Source organism: Pollicipes pollicipes, unplaced genomic scaffold, assembly GCF_011947565.3.
Source record: "Pollicipes pollicipes isolate AB1234 unplaced genomic scaffold, Ppol_2.1 Scaffold_4295;HRSCAF=5057_pilon_pilon_pilon, whole genome shotgun sequence".
In the NCBI taxonomy this organism is placed as follows: Eukaryota; Metazoa; Arthropoda; class Thecostraca; order Pollicipedomorpha; family Pollicipedidae; genus Pollicipes; species Pollicipes pollicipes.
The window spans coordinates 42227941-42251811 of NW_023596461.1; the positions used below are offsets into that span (position 1 = coordinate 42227941).

A 23871-nucleotide genomic window follows, 5' to 3' on the forward strand; every position below is an offset into this window, starting at 1 on the left:
CCGGTATGGAGCGTGCTCCGCGTTCGTCATCTGAATGAGGCAACCCATACCTTCACACGAGAAACCTGTCGTTCGGGCAGGCTATGGACGTTATTCACTCAGGCAAGGAACGAACGCATTCTGTTGTGAAAGTTAGATATAGATGTAAAACATCAGTCTTGCAAGATGTGGGTGGCATCAGACGTAGGTAATATTTGATTTGTGCCAATGATTCTTTCTTGGCTTAGACGTGTTTTCTCTCTCAGGTGCACAATGGCAGGTCACGGTTGCGACTCTCGTGGTCGCATGGTCTGTGCATTTGTCTACAACTGTGCCATTGCATCGTCACAGGATCACACTGCAGTATTGTAGAGCCGCTCGGCCAGTCCCTGCTGGAATCCTGGCGTACATGGCATGCCTCCAAACGCTGGATGTCGGCAGTTGCCAGAGAGCCCAAGCGTCAGCACTGAGTTGGGCTGCCTCTGTCTGTGCCGCCAGCACTGAGTCGGGCTGCCTCTATCTGTGCCGCCAGCACTGAGTCGGGCTGCCTCTATCTGTGCCGCCAGCACTGAGTCGGGCTGCCTCTATCTGTGCCGTCAGCACTGAGTCGGGCTGTCTCTATCTGTGCCGTCAGCACTGAGTCGGGCTGCCTCTATCTGTGCCGCCAGCACTGAGTCGGGCTGCCTCTATCTGTGCCGCCAGTCCCGGCTACGTGGGATCCTCCTGCGACTACACCGTGGACCTGACATCCCAGGACTTCGACGACCAGGCAGAATTCGAGCGTGTGCTGGCCGACGCACGGGACAAAAGAGAGATCGATGGACATCCCTTCATCGACTTCCGGATGCGCCGCTTCGGAGGCAAGCTGACGGCCGCGTGTGTTGGGCATGCCAGGATGGATGTCGGAATAGATGGAGACCCCTGGTAGTGTAGTAGTTGATTGTCATGCGGGACCCTTGCAAGTTGTCCGCTTCCCTGTCTTTTACGCTTGTCTCTGTTTTCACGTGCATCGGGTACTGCATCTAAGCCTGCAGCCTGTGTCAGGTCACAGTCACTGATGAGTTTATGTTCAGTTGCGCTGTACACACGCTCAAACCTCTGGGATATCTCGCTTGCCCTTCTGGGCGGTTTCGGCCATCTTGGCCCCACTTTAGGCCAACAAGCGATGACAGGCGGATCCCGTCGATGCTCTTCGTTCTAGAATGTTCCACCAGCTTATCAGATACTTCAAGTAGATGGCATATTTCGTGGGCATGATTGTAGCTGTCGTCACGTAGCTGCGTTTTGCTGTCCTGCGGTTGGCTCTGACTGGCGACCGCATGCCTTTTCTCCGTCGTGCGGTGCCACCTTACGGTGGAGACGTCCCGGCGCGCCGCTGGCGCCGGCAGCTCTGTAGCACCGGTGGCGCCACCTACATCGGCCGTGGCGCCCTCTGTCCGCGCGCAGGGCTGCCGAGTGAGCCGTCGGCGGCGCCGGAGCGGACGTGTACCGAGTACGAGCTGCGCTGTCGCAGCGGCGAGTGTCTGCCGCAGACAGCGCGCTGCAACGGCCTGGCCGAGTGTCGCGACGGCTCCGACGAGCTGGGCTGTCCTCTGGCCACCACCCCGGCCGGCCCAGTCGACCCCGACGGTGAGTGTGCGCCCCCGCCCGTCTCCCATCACGGCGTCGGTCCCCGTTCGGAGGAGGTGATGGGTGCGCCGCCTTCTCAGACCCCGGCCGGTGCCCCGTCGCCGACGGTGAGTGGGCTGCCTCCGCCCGACAACGGCCGCGGAGCCAGCACCTCCGACACACATATTGTGCGTGCTGCCCCCTCCCCCCCCCCCCCCCCGGCGTGGACCAGCGAGTCGCGGCCTCTGATGCTGATAGTTAGCATCTGGCGCCGCCACTGCGCCGACTGGGTGTGGTGTTTGGCCCGTACGCGACCGAACGGCGGCCGTTGGAAACGTAACACCTGAGACTAATAGCATAACCTGAAGCGGTGGCGTGAGCACAGGAACACGCCAGATGGCTGGCACACTGGACGGTCTGCTACGCCACATATGGTGTGCACCGCAATGCATGGCCGTGAGGAGCGTCCAGCCGCTGCATGATCAGCACAATCACTAGCTAACAGCGCTCGCCGGCGTGGCGCCACACGGAGTGCGTAGAGGGCTCGCATGTGCCATGCTTTGCAGATCAGGGCAAAGAGCCGGAGGCGATGTGTCGGGGCGACAATGTGGCCTTCTGTAGCGACGGCACACTGATCTGCGAGGTGCAGCTGTGTGACGGCAAACGGGACTGCCCGGGTGGCGACGACGAGAACAACTGCCCCGACAAACCATCGTCAGACGGTAGGCGCGCGGGGGCGTTTGCTTTGACGGCACAGCGCCGACAGTAGGCCTTGCAAGGACCGGATGAACCGCCGTCACGCGGGCGTGCCCCAAGAAAACGCTCTGGAGGCAGCGGGTGCCGCAGCGGCCCCACCCGTGAACTATGTAGTCTGAGGGGGTGTTGAATGGGAGATAAGCGCCGCCTCCGTTTGACTTCACGGACTGGCCAGGGTAAACTTCGGCGTTCTCTTCCCCTCCACACAGAGGAAACGTGTCGTGAGCGTAAGGTCACGGAATTGATTTCGCTGGACGATGTTCTTCCCGTCCGTCGCACTGGTTCAGACGTACCGCTTTAGCAGGCTGTTGTAGTCCACATGCCAGCGTAGTGTAGACGCGCATGCCGACGCCTGTAAGGGCGGATCTCACTACTGACCCAGCCGTGTAACTGCATGTCTTGGCACCAGTAGCACTGATCGTAACAGCGACTAAGTTCGATCGGTTGTGGTGCGCCGAGGTCCTCCGCGCGTTGTCCTGTCCAGCCCTTGCCGAGCGTTTGCGGGGGTCGGTTGCGCTGCCGGTTTGGACAGGTGGACACCTTGCCTGGTTGCCGTGGTAACGCATGCGCTGTGTCGGCCGGCCAGTGTGCGGCGCCTCGGAGCTTCTCTGTGACGTCAGTCGATGCGTGCCGTTCACCCGCCGCTGCGATGGCGTCCAGGACTGCACCGATGGACAGGACGAGATTGACTGCCCGGAAGGTAAGCGGAGACCGCACCGATGGACAAGACGAGATCAACTGTCCGGAAGGTAAGCAGAGACTGCACCGATGGACAGGACGAGATCGACTGTAACCGCACCGATGGACAGGACGAGATCAACTGTCCGGAAGGTAAGCGGAGACTGCACCGATGGACAGGACGAGATCAACTGTCCGGAAGGTAAGCAGAGACTGCATCGACGGACAGCACGAAATCAAGTGTCCGTGGCGTCAGCCGAGGCTACACTGGTGGAGAGAACTTGCAAAATGACCAACGCGGTGGAAGCGCCCCTAAACCGAAACGTTATCGATGGAAAGGACTCGGCGAGGGCCTCGGAAAACAAGCATCGCAGCTGCCTGGTCTTTCCGGATGATATATGAGCTCACACCTGCTGGGGCATCAGTGGCGCCCTCTCTGGCAGCGTCCCGCGTCCGACGGCGCAGCTTCAGGCTGGACCAGAGTCTCCCCTGACCTGAACACCTGCTGGGGCATCAGTGGCGCCCTCTCCGGCAGCGTCCCGCGTCCGACAGCGCAGCCTCAGGCTGAGCCAGAGTCTCCTCTGACCTGAGAGCACCCTGAGCCCCCTCCCCCCGTCTCCCTCCCACGGCTTGCAGCTGTGCCGGCGCTGCGCGCCCGCCGCGGTGTTGGATGGCGCTCGGCGGACCGTTCACGTCTGACGGCTGCAGCCGGCGGGGCCGGCTGTATTCTGACGGCGCCGGTCGTCAATGACACTGTGCAGCAGCCGCGCGCTGTTTGTCTGTGCTGACCTCATGTTCGAACGCCGCCGCCGCCGGCCTCGCCGCCTGTGTGTCTGTCTGGTATGCTGCCGCTGCCCGTGTCGCCGGGGAGAGCGTGGGCGGAGGCGGGGCGGCTTCCTGCTCGGACGTGACGGGAGCCGGAACGGCTGTCTGAGGCCCGACCGGACCCGACTGGACCCAACTCACCCCCCCCCCCCCTCCCCCGCTCGCGACTGACGAGCGAGACGAAACGGCTGGCCCGACCGGACCCGACTGGACCCAACTCCCCCCCCCCTCCCCCGCTCGCGACTGACGAGCGGGACGGAACGGCTGTCTGAGGCCCGACCGGACCCGAGTGGACCCAGCTCACCCCACCCTCTCGCGACTGACGAGCGAGACGGAGCGGCTGGCCCGATCGGACCCGACTGGACCCAACTCATCCCACCCGCTCGCGACTGACGAGCGAGACGGAACGGCTGTCTGAGGCCCGACCGGACCCGACTGGACCCAGCTCACCCCACCCGCTCGCGACTGACGAGCGAGCCGGAACGGCTGTCTGAGGCTCGACCGGACCCGACTGGACCCAACTCCCCCTCTCCCCCGCTCGCGACTGACGAGCGAGACGGAACGGCTGTCTGAGGCCCGACCGGACCCGACTGGACCCAGCTCACCCCACCCGCTCGCGACTGACGAGCGAGCCGGAACGGCTGTCTGAGGCTCGACCGGACCCGACTGGACCCAACTCCCCCTCTCCCCCGCTCGCGACTGACGAGCGAGACGGAACGGCTGTCTGAGGCCCGACCGGACCCCACTGGACCCAGCTCACCCCACCCGCTCGCGACCGACGAGTGAGACGAAACGGCTGGCCCGATCGGACCCGACTGGACCCAACTCACCCCCCCCCCCCCCCCTCCCCGCTCGCGACTGACGAGCGGGACGGAATGTGACGCACGCGACTCGACGGGGACGACTCGCAAGTCGCCGGAAAGCCGACTGGTGACTCGACTGCGACGGTCAGCCTGGTCGCGTGTGGTCCGGTCGGTATGACGGTCTGTGAGGCCGCGGGGCTCTCGCGGACGCGAGCTTGATGTACGGCGTTTTTATGTGTGTGTTGCAGTCATCCAAACACATTAATACTTGACCTCTGCTCATTTATCTGGCTGTTGGAGGCTGTCAGACAGTATTTCGTCCAGCAGTTCTCAATAAAGTGAGAACTGTTTAACCAGGCTTCTTTGGAAGCCCGGAAGACTTGTCCATATGACAGCTTTGCTTAATCACAGCTCGCTTCGTTCAGAGTCGGGTTGCAATCTGTTTATTGATATAGACTGCACACAGGGAAGGGCTTACGCATGGCGTGCGTGGACATGGTGACCCATCACGGCAAAATGTTACTGTATAGTGAATATGAACAAGCTTAAGTGATTAGGTTCACCATCACCGAACACATGGCGCTTGTGTCAGTTCTACTCTATTTCAACCGGCGTTCTCAGCTCCCCGAAAACGTTCACTGCCAATCATTGGCACCAGCACTTCCTCAAAGGTCTATACGGCTGTGGAATGCAGCTCTAGACTGCAGGCGCGTTGCCCTTGCAATGTTGCCCGTGTGCGCCCATGCCTGCTTGCTCTTGCTCCGCGCCAGTATCACAGAACCCTGATTCTGCAGCTGCACTATCGCTGCGTCTCTGCAGGCGCATTCACAGTCCCGACGGGCCGTTACGTCACGGTTGCGTTACTTGGTGGCGCCCCATTTTGTTCCCTGAATCGGGTTTTGATGCGCTGAAATGGTCGCCTCAGATTGTGGGCCACGAGCACAAGTGGCGCGGTGAAGGCTGGAGCGCGCTTCCGCGTGGGCGCCTCGACGGACCTGCGGACGGCGCAGGGGGCGCTGGGTGCGCGGGACTGAGGACTGAGGACCGGGTGGCAGGGGGACAACAACAGGCGGCCGCTTATCTCCGCCAAGTGACGCCTGTCAGAATGGGGCGGGCGAGTGGGCGGCTGCTCTGTCCAAACAGGGGCTTCTGGAATCGGCCAGGTTTTGAGTTGACGCAGAGGTTGGGCAGGACGGCCGTTCTATGGAGTGATTCACCGAAGCTCACGTGGCTCCGTGGCTGCGTAATGAGCTTTCATCGAGACCGCGCAGGGGCTGCAGGCATGCTTATTTAACCATGCAGAAGGCGTAAAAGAAATGATTTATGAATGCATGCAGGCAATTATGTGTCAATGAGCTCATTGAATGATGGCTGCTGGGAAGTAGGACGTGAAGCAGGAAGTGAACTGTGGTAGAGCAACCGTGAGAACCGCCATCCAGGCACGAACGTCGCCTTGCAAAACTGATGATCAGCATGGCAGAAAAGTAACTCAAATTGTGATACCCTATGCCAGCTGCCGGTACTGAATCTGAGGTGACGGTACCGAAGCGATGGTTGGACTGGCAGCGCAATGAGACTTTGCTGGTAGCAAGAAGCATGTTACGGATCAAAAGAGAGTACAAGTGCCGACTTAAGCCAAACGCTGCCGGGTCTAGGCCGACCCGTTTGCATTTAGGACGGTGCTGATACAGTGCTGGCGCCTATTTAATGTGGCATCTCTAGCAGGGAATAGCACGCCTAGCGTCTACGGGCCCCGAACGCGGAGAGCCAGTTGGTAGCAAGGGACGTAGAGGACGCTCGGCGGAGTCTTGGGTGGGGCTTGGGCCGACTATGATGCGTGTATAGTTAAGTTACGGTGCTGACCAACACAGGCGCAGTCTGAATAAACTCGGTACTGGAATGCCGTGGCCGACGTCAGTTCTGCCAGTCGCGGTGCTGCGCGTGGTCGCTCCACGGCTGACAGACAAATGAATCATCAGTTTCACACTGTTTGTGTGTGGTCCGACTGGTTCCAATCGCCCTGCGGTTACCAGACCCGCGACTGCACGCCGCCGACAGCGGCGGGGGGGGGGGAGGTACGACACGGGGGCCGCATGATAGGAATTATGTGCCCATGGACTGCACGGGCCAGCTCCATCGCACCCTCCCACACAAACAGACACCAGCGACGGCTGAGTGATGACGGCTTTTAGCGGCCGGTCGTCCGCGCGTCGCGTCTGAGCGGCAGGGAGATGATCCAGGACCGCGGCGGTCCCCTGAGCCGGCCTGGACCTGCGGGTGACCCGGGGCTCGCTGTAACTGGCCATCCCCCGGGCGCGGCGAGTTGCCTCAAAAGGCATGCTGAGGTGGTGATGGAGACCTGTTGGGCTGGCTTTGAATGGGGTGACGAGCGTGCGCCCTTCGGCTTGCTATAAACGGTGTAGTCAAACGGTTTGAATATTGTTTCAGCTCTTGTTGATACGCCGGTAATGTCACTGGCTGAACACACTTTTACAGCATGAAGGGTCCGACAACTCGCGTCGATCAAAGAAGTTCCGAAAACCCGTGTGAATTCAGGTTTCTCGCCGCGTTTTTCCACGAAGAAGTTTACTGTAGACTTGCGTCCCGGATCATTTCATGAAAGCAAACGCCATTAGTTTAAATTACGGAGCGCTTCTGTTCTGAACCTTGCCGAAACGGTATGATTTTTGCTTGTTTGCTGAGCATGACTGAAGGCACTCTGTGCTTTTTAGCTCCACCGCTCGATGAAAAAATAAAACGCCGTACGGGGGGGGGGGGGCTAACAAGGAATGACTATGTGCCACATGATCAGATGTCGGGTCTGTGGTCCCTATCAATGAATACCGGATATGGGGTCTACAAAAATCTGTCGTTGAGTCCGTAGTCGCAGCGGTCGTATTCCGGTTCTGTGGGCGCCGCGACTCGGTGTTCCGTGTGTGGGCGCCGCGACTCGGTGTTCGGTCTGTAGTGCTTTGACGAGGTGATGGGTCTTTTCCTACACCAAGTGTCGGGTCTGCCGACCCGCTGACCCAATACCGCTTCGACCAAACACCGGAGACCAAATACCGGGTCGACCCAGTACCGAGTCGACCAAACACCGGGTCTTTTAAGTTCGTCCCTGCAGGTGCCGGGCTGTAGGTCGCCGTGCCCCAAGACATTGGGTCTGCAGTCGCAGTGGCCAGACGGGGTCAGCTCTGTGACCCCGTGACCTACAGTCGAAGTAACCCGTCGCCGGACGGCCGCTGTTACAGTGTGCGCCGCCGACCAGTTCCGGTGCGGCGACGGCACGTGCCTGCCAGCGCGCAAGAGGTGTGACCTGCTGGTCGACTGCCCGGGCGCCGAGGACGAGGCTCGATGCAGTATGTCACGAGCAGTGCCGGCTGTCGGCCCCGCCCGGCTCTTTGTGCGTAGCTAGTTCTGCACTGCCTGCCGCGTCGATCCATGTTTTTTAGAGGTTGCACGGGCGGTACAGCACGCGGCGGCTGGTCTTCGAGCGTCCGCGCGTTGCGCAGCTGCCTCATTCGTGATGGGGTCGCGGCAGGTCTGCATGGCCAGACGGATCGCGTCCGGCGATTCTTTTGTGTCTGGCGTCTTGGTAGACTGCCTGCGAGCTGCTGGGGTTCGTGCGGCCTCCGACAGCCGTGTCCACTGCTGAAGCTGCCACTTGTGATGACGTCACCCGTTTCTAAATGCCTGCTCGCACTGGACGACTCAATGGCCAGAGTCGTTTATTTGGATTTGTTCCGCTCTGGTGAACGCATTCGCGTGTTCGGATCCTCTGCATGAAAAGTGGATCCCATAAGCAGGCATGACTTGGTCTAATTTTCTAGTTCCAGAGCGTTTACGAGATGTATCACTTCCCTTTCCTTGCAGATCGAGATTGTCCGCCATTGGGACACAATGAGCAGCCAATTCTCCTCACCGATTTGACTTTTAGTGTAGTAGCAGCCCTTGTTTGTCTCGCAATCAACATACATTCCTGTATGCATGATGCGTCATGGTACGCATGGCAAAAGTGTTATCATCGCCACTGGGATTTTATATATCCTTGCGATGAAACAAATCAATTCTTGTTTTTTTACGTGAGCAAGCAGGTTTTATGCGCCTCACTTTCAAGTCGAAGTCGGTGAAAATGTCTGAATCAGTCCTCTCCACGGTGATAAAACAGTTGTGACGTTCGGGATCAAAATGCGCTCGCCGTGTTGTTTTGTCACAGTCGCCCAGTAACCTTCATATTATTACAGTGGTTTCATGCGCCACTTGGTCATTTGTAAGGCATGGTTTGTTTTGTTTACCGGAAGTTTTTGTATACCGTCTTCCATAGCGATGTCTATCTGTTTTCTTTATTATGCATAGTCATTAGCGCTTCGCAGAGCATGAGATGTTATGCTGTGGTGGACCTAACATGCTGTTTCTGTTTGTTGTGGTTTAGATAAGAGCCCTTTCGGCCGGTAATGACAACTCCAGGGATGTCGGGTGAAGGAGAGTGGACAATGATGGGGCAACACTGCATGCACCTGAGGGTCAATCCGTCGAGGCCTAGTCCGCGCGGGGACCCCTGTACGGGGTAGTTCTCGGCGCTCGGACAGGGCCACACCAGGAGGAACGTAAGCTCGCTCATGGCTCGGAATAAACCTTACCCCGAAGAAACCGAGCGTCACGGAGATGCAGTATCACGCGAGAATGTGGACAGAGGGGTTGAAGGGGGGGGGGGGGGAAAGCTGTGTGTTGACCAGCATTTAAGCCCACTGTCTTCTCTGAATTTGCGCTAGCACAGCGCGCATAGTTGTAGCCCTTCCGGCACCCTATACCATCCCACCATTCACGCAACACAACGTTTGGCGCGTCAAGCTCCAGCAACTGGCTCTAGCGTCCACTTATTGGTGAATGGCCAACGCCGGCAGTCGAACGCCGTATCGCGGCGGGTGGTCCTGTGAATGGCGGCAGCGTTGGACCGCCGGGCGCGGCGCCTCCGCGCTAAACACGATACCACCATCAGCGGCGACCATCGCCGCCTGGCCCACTCGCGGACGGCACCGTCGGAGCGCCTCGACGACGCGCCACATTTCGCTGCCGATGACGGAGGGCGTCGGTGCGTCCGCCGTTGCAGCGCTGCGCGCCCGCCCGGAGGTCAGCGCTAGATGGCGCTCGGCGGCGCGTAACGCCAGAGGTCACCGTCAGGTGGTGTTCTGTGCGATGGTAGTGGAGGTATCCACTAGGGTATCGCCGCCAGATGGAACTCTCCGTGCCGGTGGTGACTGCTCCAGATGCCGTCACACGACTCTGTTCTGAGGATAATCACCGTGGGCGACCACTTGTTAGATAACGCTCTGTGCTGGAAATAAACGCCAGAGACCATCGTCAGGTCCATGGTCGCATAACGGCTTCGAGCTGCGTATCGAGGGTGCTCTCAAATAAGACCTGGTACAGCAGACTATGACATGCCGGTACCTTGTCGTGGCCGACGTTTCGGAGACCAAGGGCCGCACAGTTTTTGCCGTAGCAGCCACGTCGAGTCGTGACACATTGCTACGAAAGGGAGGAATAATCCAAAAAGTGAGAAATGTGGTGTCGCGAAACACAACCCTCTCACGAAAGGATTTCTGCGGCAACCTCCCCACATGGCTTATACTCGACACATCATGGCTCTATTATGAGACGCCTGCGATGCTGCCGATACACAGAGGCCTGACGTCCCGTCACTGCACTGGCTCTCATTGAGTGTGCCCTGCGTTGGCCGGGTCACGGTGCTGTGGCCGACACGGAGTGGGCGTAAGCTGGGTCACACTGTTGTTGCCGACACGAGGTGGGCGTTAGCCCTGGGCTCGCAGTGATCTCACCAGCCGACAATAAACGAACTGACACCGTCAAACGGCACGCCGAAATCCGCTGTTTATTTTCCATGGCCAAATTGCCGTCGCCGGGAAGTAAGCCAGCTCGTCGTATTAGCTTTGCGTGATGAGACGGAGGTTTTTAGGACAAGCTGTCCAGCGGCTGGGGCCGTCTCGTGTTACTATGCTCTCGAGCAACGGCGGGTCGATGGGCATCGGCGCTGCTTTCAGAGGTCGACCTGGTGAGAACGGACCCCGGGCGCAGATGGGCGGGGCGGACCAAAGGATGATCAATGGTCGGAGATCGGGGAATGGCCGGAGATGGTCCGCGTGGTTGGAGATCGGGGAATGGCCGGAGATGGTCCGGATGGTCTGAGATCAGGGAATGGCCGGAGATGGTCCGGATGGTTGGAGATCGGGAAATGGCCGGAGATGGCCCGGATGGTCGGAGATCGGGGAATGGCCGGAGATGGTCCGGATACCATCGGGACTGATTTGTATTGACTGGTAACAGGACATCGTCAGACAGGGCCAGATGCCGAATCAAATCTTATTGGGGGGCAAGCTCCGAAGTCGGCGTCAGTCAAAAACAAAACAGTGCAACGATAAGGTTTTAGACGTTTTCCGGCGTTTGGGAAGAACTATGACTTTGCTTCCACCCCCTCTGGATCAACCAATGTGATCATCAGTGAACCGGGTGGGACTAAATACGTTGTTCTTCACGAAACACGCTGTCACAGCGGCTAGTTCCACGAAAGAAATTGGTTGATCTTCGTCGGCTTCTCATCTTGGCGTGACTGTCACACACTTAGTTCGCAGTATCGGTCTCTTTGTTCAGGAGAATTAGATGTTGCGGTCCCTGCATGCTATTTCATCCATTTGGTCTGTTTGGTCGAATCATCAATATATCGGCATTGGCCGATCTAGCGGATCTATTTCCTGCTGCATCAGTCTGCTCTGGTAGTTTCCATGAACAGCGCTGTCAACTGTGAATGACGAGATAATCTCCGCCCTCAGCAGTGGTCATCAGCGCTGTTGGTGTTTACCTCTGCAGAGCACCGTGCACGCTCCGCTGTGGGTCAGACGGCGATGAATCATTTAGCTGGGGATTCGAGAGCGTCCCGGCAGTTCCGGCCGCGGCGCTGTGGATGGCGAACGTGCGGCCTCATGGAAGTCAGCTGCACAGGCCGTCCGGCGGCCGCCGCCGGTGGGCTGTGCGGCGCCCAGACCGCCAACAAAGCGGCGGTGGGCCGTCCATCTCTCCTCTCCTGCAGCCTCTGTAAATATTGACCGGCGGCGGCATGATCGGAGTCCTCCTCCCCCACACCCCCTGACGGCGGGGAGGGGGGGGGGGCGGCGGGCACACGACGCCTCCACCCCCCCCCCCCCCCATCCCGGCACCCCACCCCCGATCAGTCGTCATGGCAACAGCTGCAACAGCCGAGACGCGACTTGCAGGCTGCAGAGTCACAGTGACCTGATGTAACGCAGTGGGCGCACACGGCGCCTGACGGACAAATTGGACCCACCCTGCTCCTCCTCATCAGCCGAGCCCTGAGGCCGTGTCCGCCAGCTGTCAGGACAATGACAACTAACGATTACACCAGCCGCCCGGCTCATCCGCAGCCTGTCGCAAGCTTTGTCGGTCGCTGAAAGAAGGACTCGATGTCATATCAGAGGATGCCGGTGGTGCTTTTGCAAGCAATCAGAGACATGTTGGCAGCAGTAGAAACATTTTATCTCCAAAGGAATTGAACATTTTGCCATAAAACAGAGTTAGTTGTATAAATTTGTGAACCAATGCTGTAGAACACCAATGGCAGCAACACTTTTCCTTGTGGAAATGGCTTCATTCACACGTAATAGCATTGCACAATGTGCGGTAATACAGCCTCGTACTTTCTGCAGAGTCAGCTGACTCACAGCTGCACATCTCTAATGTCAAATGCGGTAATGCAACCTCGTACTTCCTGCAGAACTGGCTAGTGCACAGCTGCCCATCTCTACTATGTTTATGCATGTATATCATGAATAGCACCCAACGTATAGAAATCAGGACGTGATTTGGGCTATTGTATTTCTAAAAGCTTCTGTTATAATGTGATACTTTTTTGACGCGCAGAATAAGTAGTTTGCTCTTTGATGAAAGATGAAGTGAAGTGTTTCGTAGCATTGGACAAAAAACCTATACTTGAGACTCGGTTTCTTCGACAGACATTGCAAATTGCTTACGTTCCGATGCTAACAATTGCCAACTCAGTGAACCTCATGAGCATCGGCGTAACTCTTATAGGGCTCGGACCTATTTGCAGGTGGAGGAAAATCACAGGACCGCGTCCTTTTTGAGGACAGAAAACCTGTGCAATCTCCTTAAACAGTTGGCCTGCAGGCAACAACTAGCTACTTATACGGAGTAAACGGTGAATGTTACTTGATGTTATGGTATGCGTGAGCGTGTAAGAAGTAACTGCGATCGCAAAACGAAGGTTTGACACACCTAACTGGACCAGGGCTTTCCACCGAGGAGCCGTTTGATATGCGCATTCCGGTACTTCCCTGTCACTTTCTGGCTGTGCCACGACGACGGACGCCATTTTCTTACTTGCCCGCACCGACGGCCCATGGAAGCCCGCACCCAGTTGATTCACACTGGAAACCGCGTGGGTGTCCTTTCTAGATTGATAAGCTCCCCTGGTATGCTCCCCTGTTTTTCTAGATTGATAAGCTCCGCTGGTATTCTCTCCTATTTTTTGCTAGATTGATAAGCTCTCCTGGTGTGCTCTCCTATTTTTTTCTAGATTGATAATCTCCCCTGGTGTGCTTTCCTATGTTTTGCTAGATTGATAGGCTCTCCTGGTGTGCTCTCCTATTGTTTCTAGATTGATAAGCTCCCCTTGTATGCTTTCCTATTTTTTCTAGATTGATAAGCTCTCCTGGTGTGCTCTCCTATTTTTTCTAGATCGATAAGCTAGATTGATAAGTCCTCCTGGTGTGCTCTCCTATTTTTGGAGTTTCGGTGGCGCTCATACCGCCCTCGTACACGCCGTAGTAGTACGTAGACTGATCCGTACCACCTCGGTACGTTTCACTGGTGTTTATTCCGTCTTGGTATGTTTCACTGATGCCCACACCATCCCATATGCTCCGCTGGTGTTTATTCTAAATCAGCATGTTCCGCCGCAGTTTTGGTATGTGTCCACAGCATATTAGTAAATACGACTGGTGCGCATACCGCTTAATGATCGCGGAGCTCGACGCAAGACAGGCGTCTGTGCTATAAAGCGGGGGTCCCTGCTAAATAGGAATATGTTCAAAGTCGTACTGTGAGCACGGCTATTACTGTAGCAATATAAAATTTGGCTATGGGAAATCTCTGGGTGTTGCAGCCGCTTTTTGCACAATGCATGAGCCCGATCACACCCACTTTGTCGGCAGCGTGCACACGTCTGGCACGTGCGCCGATCTTTTGAGTGGCACATCTGGGTGCAGGTCAGTGGTCACCTGGTGCGTCGTGCGCTTCGGGGCGAAGTCGCATGCTGTATGCCAGCCCCCTCCCCCTGATGCACTTTATTTTTAGTGATGCCTCAAACGTTCACAACAGGACGTAGTTGGAGCACATGGGGGATGTTTTCATGTGGCACATGCGGCACTTTGCCTCTTCGAAGAACTCGCGAGTTTATCTAAGCTCAATTAGCTTTGGTCAAGTCTGGCCAGAACAGCTCATGTATGTCGGGTTATAGCTCACCCAAACAGGTGATGGGTGCATTTCTTACACGCTTCTCATGGCTCATGTTGTCCTCAACACAGCACTAGCTCGGCACGGTAACTGGATATAACTGGATGTGTCACACCCCGGGAGGAATGGCGTGTCCTACCATAGCTTTACGGGGAGCAGCCTCTCCGCTCTGTTACACTTCAGCTAGGCAGTGTCCACCAGATGCAACGTAGCGTCCAAGGTTTTCTGGTACGTAACTCCCGTGATATCTTAAATCGGTTTCGACTTTCAGAATGATATCGCAATCAATTCGAGCTGACATGCGAAATTTTTCTGGTACGGGTTTTTGGGCGATGTTTTGTTTCAGGGTAACTTGGACCCTCGCTTGCCTTCTCACACCTGCGGCACTGAGCCGCGCTTGCTGTCAAGATATTTCTCGCGTACACCGTCGAGATTACAAACCTCGCATCCAGGGTTTGCTGTGTCGCCCCTCGTTTTCCAGCTGCAGTTCAACCCAGCTGCCGCTATCCTTTGATGCTTATTTCGGCTATTTTGGAGTGATTTCCAACGAGAGGAACATCGTCACGACTCTTGGGAATTGCCTGTGTTCTGTAAACAGTCGCTTGCGGGATCCTGAAGGGTTTACAGTGGCTCCCAATGAATGATCGCAAGTCTCGCGACAATCTTACGGGCGCCTTACCTGGATATTGTCTTTATGCTGCCAGGGCAACTCAATACTTCAATGACTCCGAATAAGGCGTTGACTGCAAACGGAACTCGGTTCTTGAATTCGTTTGCATGATTTCGAAGCTAAACATGGGCAGAATTGTCATGCCAATTGCCGGTAGTGACATACGCGATGTTCAAGAAATACACATGAAGTGTGTCATTTCCCAGTGCCCATCCGTTAGGAACACACCACGCTGGTACGTAGCACACGTACCACAATGACTCGGCGCCGGCTCGCTCGGTGCCGTTCATATTGGGCTGGTGTTCTCGGCACCGGCTCGCTCGGTGCCGTTCATATTGGGCTGGTGTTCGCATTCGACAGCCGGTCATTTTTGGCAAGTCTTGCTGGTTTCACGTCGGTGGTCTTCACCTACTTTTTCAGAGCCACGGTCCACGCCCTCTGGAATGTTTTTTTCATATTCAGTGCATGCACATATACAGTACAGCGTATGCTGTATATGTGTGTGCCCAGCGGCCTTTGCGTCCTGTCTCCCTTAACTTAGTTCTCGTTTGCACGCGGCGAGCTTAACAGAAGGTTGCCAGGTGATATCACCCTCCATCACCCCCTTTCTAGGGCGTTATGGTCGTTCAATCCCCATTAACACTTTTCGGGAGCTGCGGTCGGTCCGGTAATTGCTGTCGCATCCGCTCGCTTGGTGTGTGGTTAGTCAGCTTGTCGTAATCCTGTGTCTCCTGTTGTGATTGTCATGATGATGGTGGTGGAGGTGACCATCGGCGATCTGGTGGTGGGGTTAGCCAGTGACGGTCTGGTGGTGTGGCTAACCCACGGTCGGGAGGTGGGCGGGGGATCAGTCGGCCCCGGTGCCACGCTCTCTGTTGTGGGTGCCCCGCTGTCGGTAGGTGTGGGCGGGGAGGGGGATCAGTCGGTCTCGATGCCGCGCCCCCTGCCGCTGATGACGGCCGCCGAGCGGCTTCGGTGCCGGCCGCTGCCATGTCAGTCAGCCCCGACCCTCCGCCGCGGACGGTCGCGGGGGTGCCGGCTCCTAGTTGGCCCGTGCCCCGCTCGTCGGTCCCCGGCGTCGCTCACAGGCGGACCTCAGGTCACGACCTGTCACCATGCAGCTGACCTGGCTGCTGCTGCTGGTCGGCCTCGGTGGCCTGCGGGCCCAGGCCCCGCTGGAGCGTGAGTGACGCACTGCCGGACGCTTCGGCCGCCGGCCTCAGGCAGAGGCAGGCGTCGCCGGCAGCTCCTCTATCAGTGACACACACTGGCGCTGTCAACCGTCACTTTTTCACAGCCTGCACCAGTGTCTGTTACGCGTCGTTGACGCTTGCTATGCTCTCGTTTTTAGGTACGTCATTACCAATGGGCGTGTCGATTGTGAGCATGAGAGGTGTGACTGGGAGGCGCCTTTGTTTTTCAATTCTCTACTGTATGAGCATCATCATGTGGCGGTCTGAAGCGCAGCAATGTTAAGCTATTTTTAGACGCACATAACCGCCCTGGCCGCTGGCGTCGCAAACATCTCCTACTGTTTGTAGCAAGGAAGGGGGAACATCAGCCCGGTAGCCCACCTCAAATCCACGAATCGGTGTAGGGCTGCAGCAGAAGGCTCCTCCAGCTGGCCAATGATAACCTCGTTCCGACACTCAGCAGTTATTAGCAGAAGCAGCTCTCACATTACGCCCTGTTGGCAGCTTTCAATGGTTATATGTGATGTCGGCAGAATGTCCGACGACAACCGACAGACTACAAACATAGCTCTTTGCCACGCCTTGAGCACTTTTGTGCGCTGTTCAATGTCCATGATTAGCGACTGCGTGCTGCCATCTGAGAACATACGTTAACGTCAAACGAACGTGGCTTATTATCGCGCATATGACGTGAGTCTTTCATTTTGTTTCTCAAGACGATCATACTTTAGACCCATGGGCAGCGAGGGCACGATGCTTGTGTGGACCTGTCGGTATGTGTAGATTTTTGACGCTGAATGTTTTCACGCAGAGTAAGCACAATTTTGTAGAACCTGTCCCTAAATATAAAGCTTTTACGGCACGGTGTCGCGCGACACTAAACATTTCAGTTTCGTAATGAATGGCGGTAAGCGATTCATGACGTGTACCGCAATGAAAGGCCGCTGCAAACGACCGTGCAGCTCATTGCAGCGGTCGTTGGACGCGGCGGTGGTGCGTGCCGCGTGGCGCCGGCGCGAGAGCCGGCGCCGTGTCCGGCGCGTGTCCCTGCAGCCGACGTGTGTCCGTGCCCGCCGCGGGTGTCCAGTTGCCGCCATTGTAATCGGAGTCCCGTCAGGGTCATTGTATTCTCCTGTCCAGGCGCCGTCAGTGATGTCTAGCACGCCGGCAGCCGGCGGCGCCGCCGGCCCTGCCACCGGAAGCCGTCAGTGGGCGCCGGCGCTCCTCCCGCTCCGTCTCACTCACCGGTGTCAGATTAGGAGCGCTGCCAGTCGGGGATCGCTGTCAAGGTGCAGCGCGAGGCCCATTTGACTACCTGCTGCCCGCAGCATGATCACTCAACACGGAGCGTGTGATGACCGCGAATCGAGCAGGCTATGGGGATCATGTGGCTCGTGTTCTTAAAAAGCGAATTGTCCAGGAACACCGCCTGGAGATGTGGTATTCGGATGGTGACACCCACCCTCAGGTCACCTGGCGTCACGCCGGCTCCTGCCATGTTCAGGAAGTCACGTGCGCGACTCCTTTCATGTTCAGATAGTGCGGTACACCAGGCTGGTCGGCACACGGTTGCCGGGGGCTCGGCTGGCTGCCGGCCAGCCTCAGCGCCCGTCTTTCCTTTCGTCCTGACCGCAGCCACAGCCATGTGGGGCGTCACCTGCACGGGCGCAATTGGGCGGCCAGGACCTACATACACACCTCGTCCGGGCCTGCAGGATCGCTGGCGCTAAATTCCTCGCCATGCGTGCGTGCGAGCCCATGAGTCATCCGGCTCGGCCAGTAGCGGTCAGATTACAGCCCCGGGCGGCGGGCGCTCGAGTCGGCGGGCGTCGATCGAGCATGTGATCCAACCAGCAGGCTGGCGACTGACCCCGTCTGAGTCGGCGCCGCCCAGTCACCGGACACCCGGCCACAAGCGGCGCCTCCTTCCGACACCTGACCACGGAGGTCACCAACTCAGCGGACGGTGAATACCCTCCTGGTGGGCTGCAGGCCGCTCAGACTGAGCTCAGACTGAGGCGGGCTCTGAGCCCTGCTCAGACTGAGCGTCCGATGCCACGCCTCGCTCTGACTTTGTGTGCTGAGTGTTCGTAGTTTACTTTCCGATGGCACGAGCGAACAACGCCACGCCTCGCTCTGACTTTTTGTTCGGAGTGCTCGTATTTTACTTTCCGATGGCACGAGCGAACGACGCCACGTCTCGGTCTGACTTTTTGCTCGGAGTGCTCGCATTTTACATTCCGATGGCACGAGCAAACGACGCTCAGTCGTGGGCGGTGCGAGCTCGTCTCTGGCATGGCTTGTCTCTCCTGACGGAACTACCTCACTTGGATGAACTTTAACGCTCCGGAGCTTCCAAAGCCTCGTCTTTGCGCCTGTCATTTGTCTCTGAGATTTTCCCACCGGCCTGGCGACAGTGACAACACGCGACGAGCTCATTTGCACGGGACCTAGTAGGCCGGTCTCGTTATCTATGAGCTCGCATTCCTGGACGGCGTGCCGCCTGGACTCGTCTGTGCGTCGCTATTCCTCTGGTCACTAGCATCGCGAGCCCTCATATCGCCAGGCCTATCTGCACCCAGGTTACTTGCGTGCCAAGCTCACAGCATGCACAAGCTGACTGAATGGCCGGCGGCCTGCAGCATCTCGCCGCCTGGCGCGGCGCGCAATTTCACATTCTCATCGGACGAGTGGGCGTGGAGAGGTTCGGCGGTGCAAGTCACCCCTCCATTGTCGCTGTCCCTCAGCCAAATTGACTGGGTTTGCACTGAGAAGGACCTTGGCCGGCGGCGGACTTGTACCAATGCGTGGTGGGCGGGCAAACACCGAACCGAAGCGGTATCGCCACATATCATGGCGTTTATGCGGCGTATGTTGACGCAGCCCAAGTGCTGGCTGTTCCGCACTTTTCAGAGCCGTGGCGTGACAGGAAGTGTCCTTATGGCATGGACAGATGGGAGCACAGACTTGTGCCCGGCCCAACAATCCATACCCGCTGCGGCTGGGTTTGTGGGGCAGCCCGCGTGCCTCCGTCCTGGCACGTGAGGAACGTTCTGCCCGGATATGGAAACCCGCTCAAAGTCCCGATGAACTCTCCCACCCAGTGACCCGCCCACCCGCCCTGACAAAAAATCGCCGAAGGGGGTACTACGGAAAATGTATAAAACAATAGCTGCGGGCAGCGGAACTCTCGCTTCATTACACTTGGACCACAACGCCAGTCGTGTTAGCTGTAGCTTTAGTTGAGCAGTTACTTTCATCATGACGTACATTTAAGCGTTGTTTTGTAGGGGGCTTTTATGAGTGAGGTCGCAGATCGAGTGAGCATTACTGTCACAATTTGATAAATTTAATCGATTTGGTCAACAATTCTGTGACTTTACTGGCCGGGCCCGGCCTGGCCAGTCACGCTTTTGAAGAGCTGACACTTTTGCAATCACTAACCGCACTACCAAGAGAGTTTCAGCAACAAGAAGCACAATCCTTGAACGTTGTGGTGCAGTATTCTTTTAGAAATGTCAGTGCTGTGCTGCTTGATCAGGCAGGGCATCTCCGCAGCGTTACAACGTCACCACCATTTCACTTCCCCATTCGATTGGCACGATAAACATGTAATTTTCAAATCGCGAAAGGTCTGAGAGCAGGTGGTCGGAAACAGAACCAGGTTTGGACAGCCAGGCGTCGCATCAGCAGGGGGCTAGCTAATATTGCCCGGGAAGAAAACGGAAAATCAACGTGGCGAAAGTGTGTATGCAGGCGAACGTTACGTCTACAAATCATAGGGCGATTTTTACATACTTGGCCCATACGTATACGAGCAGTACACCTGGAACTCGAAAATGTCGCCTTTTCTGAAGTCGGCCGTGTATACAATGCAGTGTCTCCTGAACTGAGACAGATCGAGCCGTGACAGCCACACATACTTGGGTGAAAAGCCCAGTTATTGTGACTGTTATCGGCTCAATTTTGCATTTTTTCAGCACTATCGGCCTGGTCACAAAAAAACGTACACTTATCAAGTTCTTTCGCCTCATCGACTTGGATTATCCGGTTAGCCAGGCACGAAGCCAGCCAATGCTCCAAACACAGACAGCTAATGCTGCACGAGCGCCCAACACCAGTGCCCCTCCGCCTGCTTAACACATGCAGGTGGGACATTCCATTGCATTGATAAGTCCCATCGGTGTGTGTTTCCGCCGGCGATGGGCTCCATTCGCTCACGTTCAGGCATTATCCGCATGCAAATTCGTTGCCAGCGTGCAGCTATCCACATGCAAGCACATATTGTCAGTTGTGTCTAGTGTTGTTATATTGCCTGTTGTTGCATCCAGACATCCATGTTCTGTTCCCAAACGGGTTTCTTGCGTGCACAATCGGCTTCATCATTCATGAAAAGACCGGACCCAACACTTTCTGGGCGACGTGGCAGCACGCCCAGCCATGTCCCATTCACACCAGCCAGCTGATACGGCGGATTCCTTAACTTAATAATGTTCAGGCAGGCGGATGCGAGTCTCGATGGCCAATATCAGCGGGGTACAGTCTCGTCCGCAATGCCCAGGCAGTAGGACAGCCCTCCAGCATTGCGCAAACGGTAGAGTACATTCCCCAACTATTTCTGGGCGCTGTTGCGATCCTGTTACCGCCAGCGACTCAAGTCCGGTGCCGCCGAGCTGTAGCTGGGAGGCCCGCCGGGCTTTGGATGGGAGGCTTGCCGAGCTGTGGCTGGGCGGTCTGCTGGGCTGTGGCTGGGAGGCCTGCCGGGCTGTGGCTGGGAGGCCTGCCGGGCTGTGGCTGGGTAGCCTGCCGGGCTGTGGCTGGGAGGCCTCGGGCTGTGGCTGGGAGGCCTGCCGCGCTGTGGCTGGGAGGCCTGCCGGGCTATGGCTGTGAGGCCTGCCGGGATGCTGGGAAGTACTATCCGCCGGCACGTCGACGATACCAAGCCGTGCTGTGTCCCATGCTGCTTTCCAGCCCGAAGCCATCGAATGCCGATCGGTTTCTGCTGTTGCCGAGCCATGGCCGTCGCCGTGTGCCGTCTGACTCTGTCTGCCGTGTTGTGGCTGTTACCTGCCGGACTGTGTCCCGTGCCGGCCGTTACGCCGTGGTCGCCGTGACCGGCAGCGCCGGCGCGGGCCGTAACGGCGGAGCGACGGCCGCGCCGCCCGCCCAGTCAGCGGCTGTGCCAACACAGCCGCTGACAGATCACGCTTCGGGGGCAAACATGACCGCCGGGCAGGCGCGCCGCCGCGCCGCCGCGCCGCCGCTCGTCGCCGTCGGCTCAACGAGGTCTGATTGAGTGAGCAACGCTGACCAGATCTGTGGGCCGCCGGCCGCGGGGCCGGCTCGCTCCACGTCTCCATGGCTGCATCGAGGAGAGCTCAGCACGAATTAAACGTCCGCTCCGGCTGTGTTTTTCCGCCGCTCGCCCTGCGTGGCATCTGCAGGAGGACTAAATTGGATCATTGGACGGCGGCAGTGCGATGGCACTGCCGGCCGTCGATTTCCCAGCGGGTGGCCGATGTTGTTCAGTGTTGCGATCTCGGCCCGCCGGCGCTTGTTGGCCACTGGGCCGAGCCGGCGGCCCCACAGCCGGCACTGAATGCCTGGCCGCTCAGTCTGCAGCGCGATCCACCTTGATGCTATTTTCTATGCGCCGAAGGTTTTGCGTCAAATCGTCGGCCCGCCGCCCAGATAGCGGTAACTGCCGACTGGGGCGATGTTGAATGGGCTGGGATATAGCAGAAGATGGCCAGCCACGCCATAAATCTCCCCTCTCCGCCGCTTTATACAGATCGCTGGTCTAATGGATTGGTGTTGTGCGGAGGGGCTGCGGCGGCCGGCCGGCCGGAGACGGCCCGGTCGGCACGGACGTGATGGAGACGTCTGTTGTCTCCACCACCGAGGCTGCCGAAACTCCCGTCTAGGAGACGGACCCGCTCCCCCTAGTGTGATGGAGGCGTCCATTGCCTCCACCGCGGCGGTTGTGGAAATCTTCATCAAGGCAATGGACACACTTTCCCAAGCGCGGTGGACAGGTCTGTTGTCTCTCCCACCACGGCTCTGAGATGTCTGGCTGGGAGGATAGGCTTCAGTACTGTGATACCCGGCCCTTCCATGGCGATGATGACGTCCTCATACGTTTTCTTGAGCGACGGCTATCACGGTTAAAATCAAATTACCTTGTAGGCCTTCTGTGGCGCAAGACCCTGATCTTGCCGCTTGGTTGTAACCTGGTTTCGCCACTGAATTGGTTTGCATTGCGTAGTAACGATAGTGTAATGAATAAATCAGGTTGCGGAATAAAGGACCTTTGCACCACCCAGCTCATGCTATCTTGTTTTTCTGCGGGATGACCACGCGCAGTCCGTCCCACGCACAGCCTATCACATCCCGTGAAGGCTTACGCTGTGCTTTGTCAGGATGTGCCCTTGAGTGCAACCACTTCTCCTATCCAAAGGAGAAACACAATCGTCTTCAGTGCGGCTGAACTCCACAGCGACTGTCACTTTCCCCCTGGAAAACCTCTGTGCACCCCTCCATTGGCTTTGCCGCGTGAGGTTAAACTCCCGTGCCGTGTCTAAAGCAGCCCTCTAATGACAAACAAAAGTGAAAGATAGCTATTCCGCCCGATTCGTGAGGTGCTGGTCGGTTTCTTGACCACGTTTGGCTTCAGTTCTGATGATGTGCCGGCATCAAATCTTTTTATTGAGCCAGCCACCGCCTCCTTCCTCCAGATCTGACAAATGGTCGTCGGAGTTTGGAAAAAAGAACAGTTATGGTGATTTCCTTGAGTCATCGTCACTAGAATTCGCTCAACTTTTGCATGGCGGCTGATTTGCATGCCAAATGTTTAAATTCTTCCACCACTAAAGAACGGAGCATGCACATCTTGCAAGGAGTGTTATTATCAGTAGCTCCGTGCTTTGTCCTCCTTCCCTTTGGCGGTGCACAATGAGTTGTGGAGTGAGAATAGATGCCAATGTGCTGCAACATGCACATATGTCACACGCCCTCTCAGCAATAATATGCAGCAACACTTGTGGATTGTGAGTGCAAATATGACATCCGGTTGGCTCATGTTTGCAATAACGACCGCTGTAAGCTCCGCCGCCAGTGCTGAAGGTTCAAAAGAACTGATGCATACACACAGTAGGCCGCCAACACAAACTAAGCGCGTCATCTCAAAATTGCTGGGGGATTTACCACCCCTCAGTCCCACGACTCGGCCATCACCGCATCCGTCCTGATGTCCCGTAGCTAAGCAGTTTTCTGCGGCAGAGGAGACAGAAGAAGCCTTCGGTTTCCTGGGACGTTCCGTGGGGGTGTTTCAGCGCTGCTGACTCTTTGGTGACCACCCGTGCTGTGTTCTAGCCAACCCAAAATGTGTGGAGCGTGCCGAGTTCTCGTGCGCCGACTCGGAGCTCTGCCTCCCCATGTCGCAGCGATGCGACGGCTTTGAGGACTGTCCGCGCGCCGACGACGAGCGGGACTGTCGTAAGTGGCCGACGACGGTCGGGACTGTCGCAAGCGGCCGATGACAGTTGGGGCTGTCGTAAGGGGCCGACGACGGACGGGACTGTTGCAAGTAGCCGACGACGGGTGGGACAGTCGCTGACGACGGACGGGACTGTCGTAAGTGGCCGACGACAGGTGGGACTGTCGTAAATGGCTGACGACGGGCGGGACTGTTGCAAGTGGCCGACGACGGGTGGGACTGTCGTAAGTGGCTGATGACGGGCCGGACTGTCGTAAGTTACCGACGACGGGCGGGACTGTTGTACGTGGCCGACAA

The 23871-nt window shown here is 57.3% G+C and overlaps 1 protein-coding gene across 13 annotated transcripts in view; it reads left to right on the forward strand.

The window, feature by feature from the left end:
- The window catches only part of trol (terribly reduced optic lobes), a 113130-nt gene that overhangs the window by 8203 nt on the left and 81056 nt on the right, over positions 1–23871 (forward strand). For 4 of the 13 annotated variants that reach the window (XM_037219830.1, XM_037219835.1, XM_037219831.1 and 1 more), the window contains exons 3-8: positions 682–839; positions 1426–1608; positions 2154–2309; positions 2930–3043; positions 7901–8008; positions 23451–23573. In XM_037219830.1, the coding sequence (XP_037075725.1) occupies positions 824–839; positions 1426–1608; positions 2154–2309; positions 2930–3043; positions 7901–8008; positions 23451–23573 (700 nt within the window). In that variant the 5' untranslated portion in view covers positions 682–823. Of the gene's footprint in view, positions 1–681; positions 840–1425; positions 1609–2153; positions 2310–2929; positions 3044–7900; positions 8009–15939; positions 16069–23450; positions 23574–23871 lie in introns of those variants that run through there. The other 9 variants (XM_037219832.1, XM_037219836.1, XM_037219837.1 and 6 more) reach the window with 7 other exon arrangements.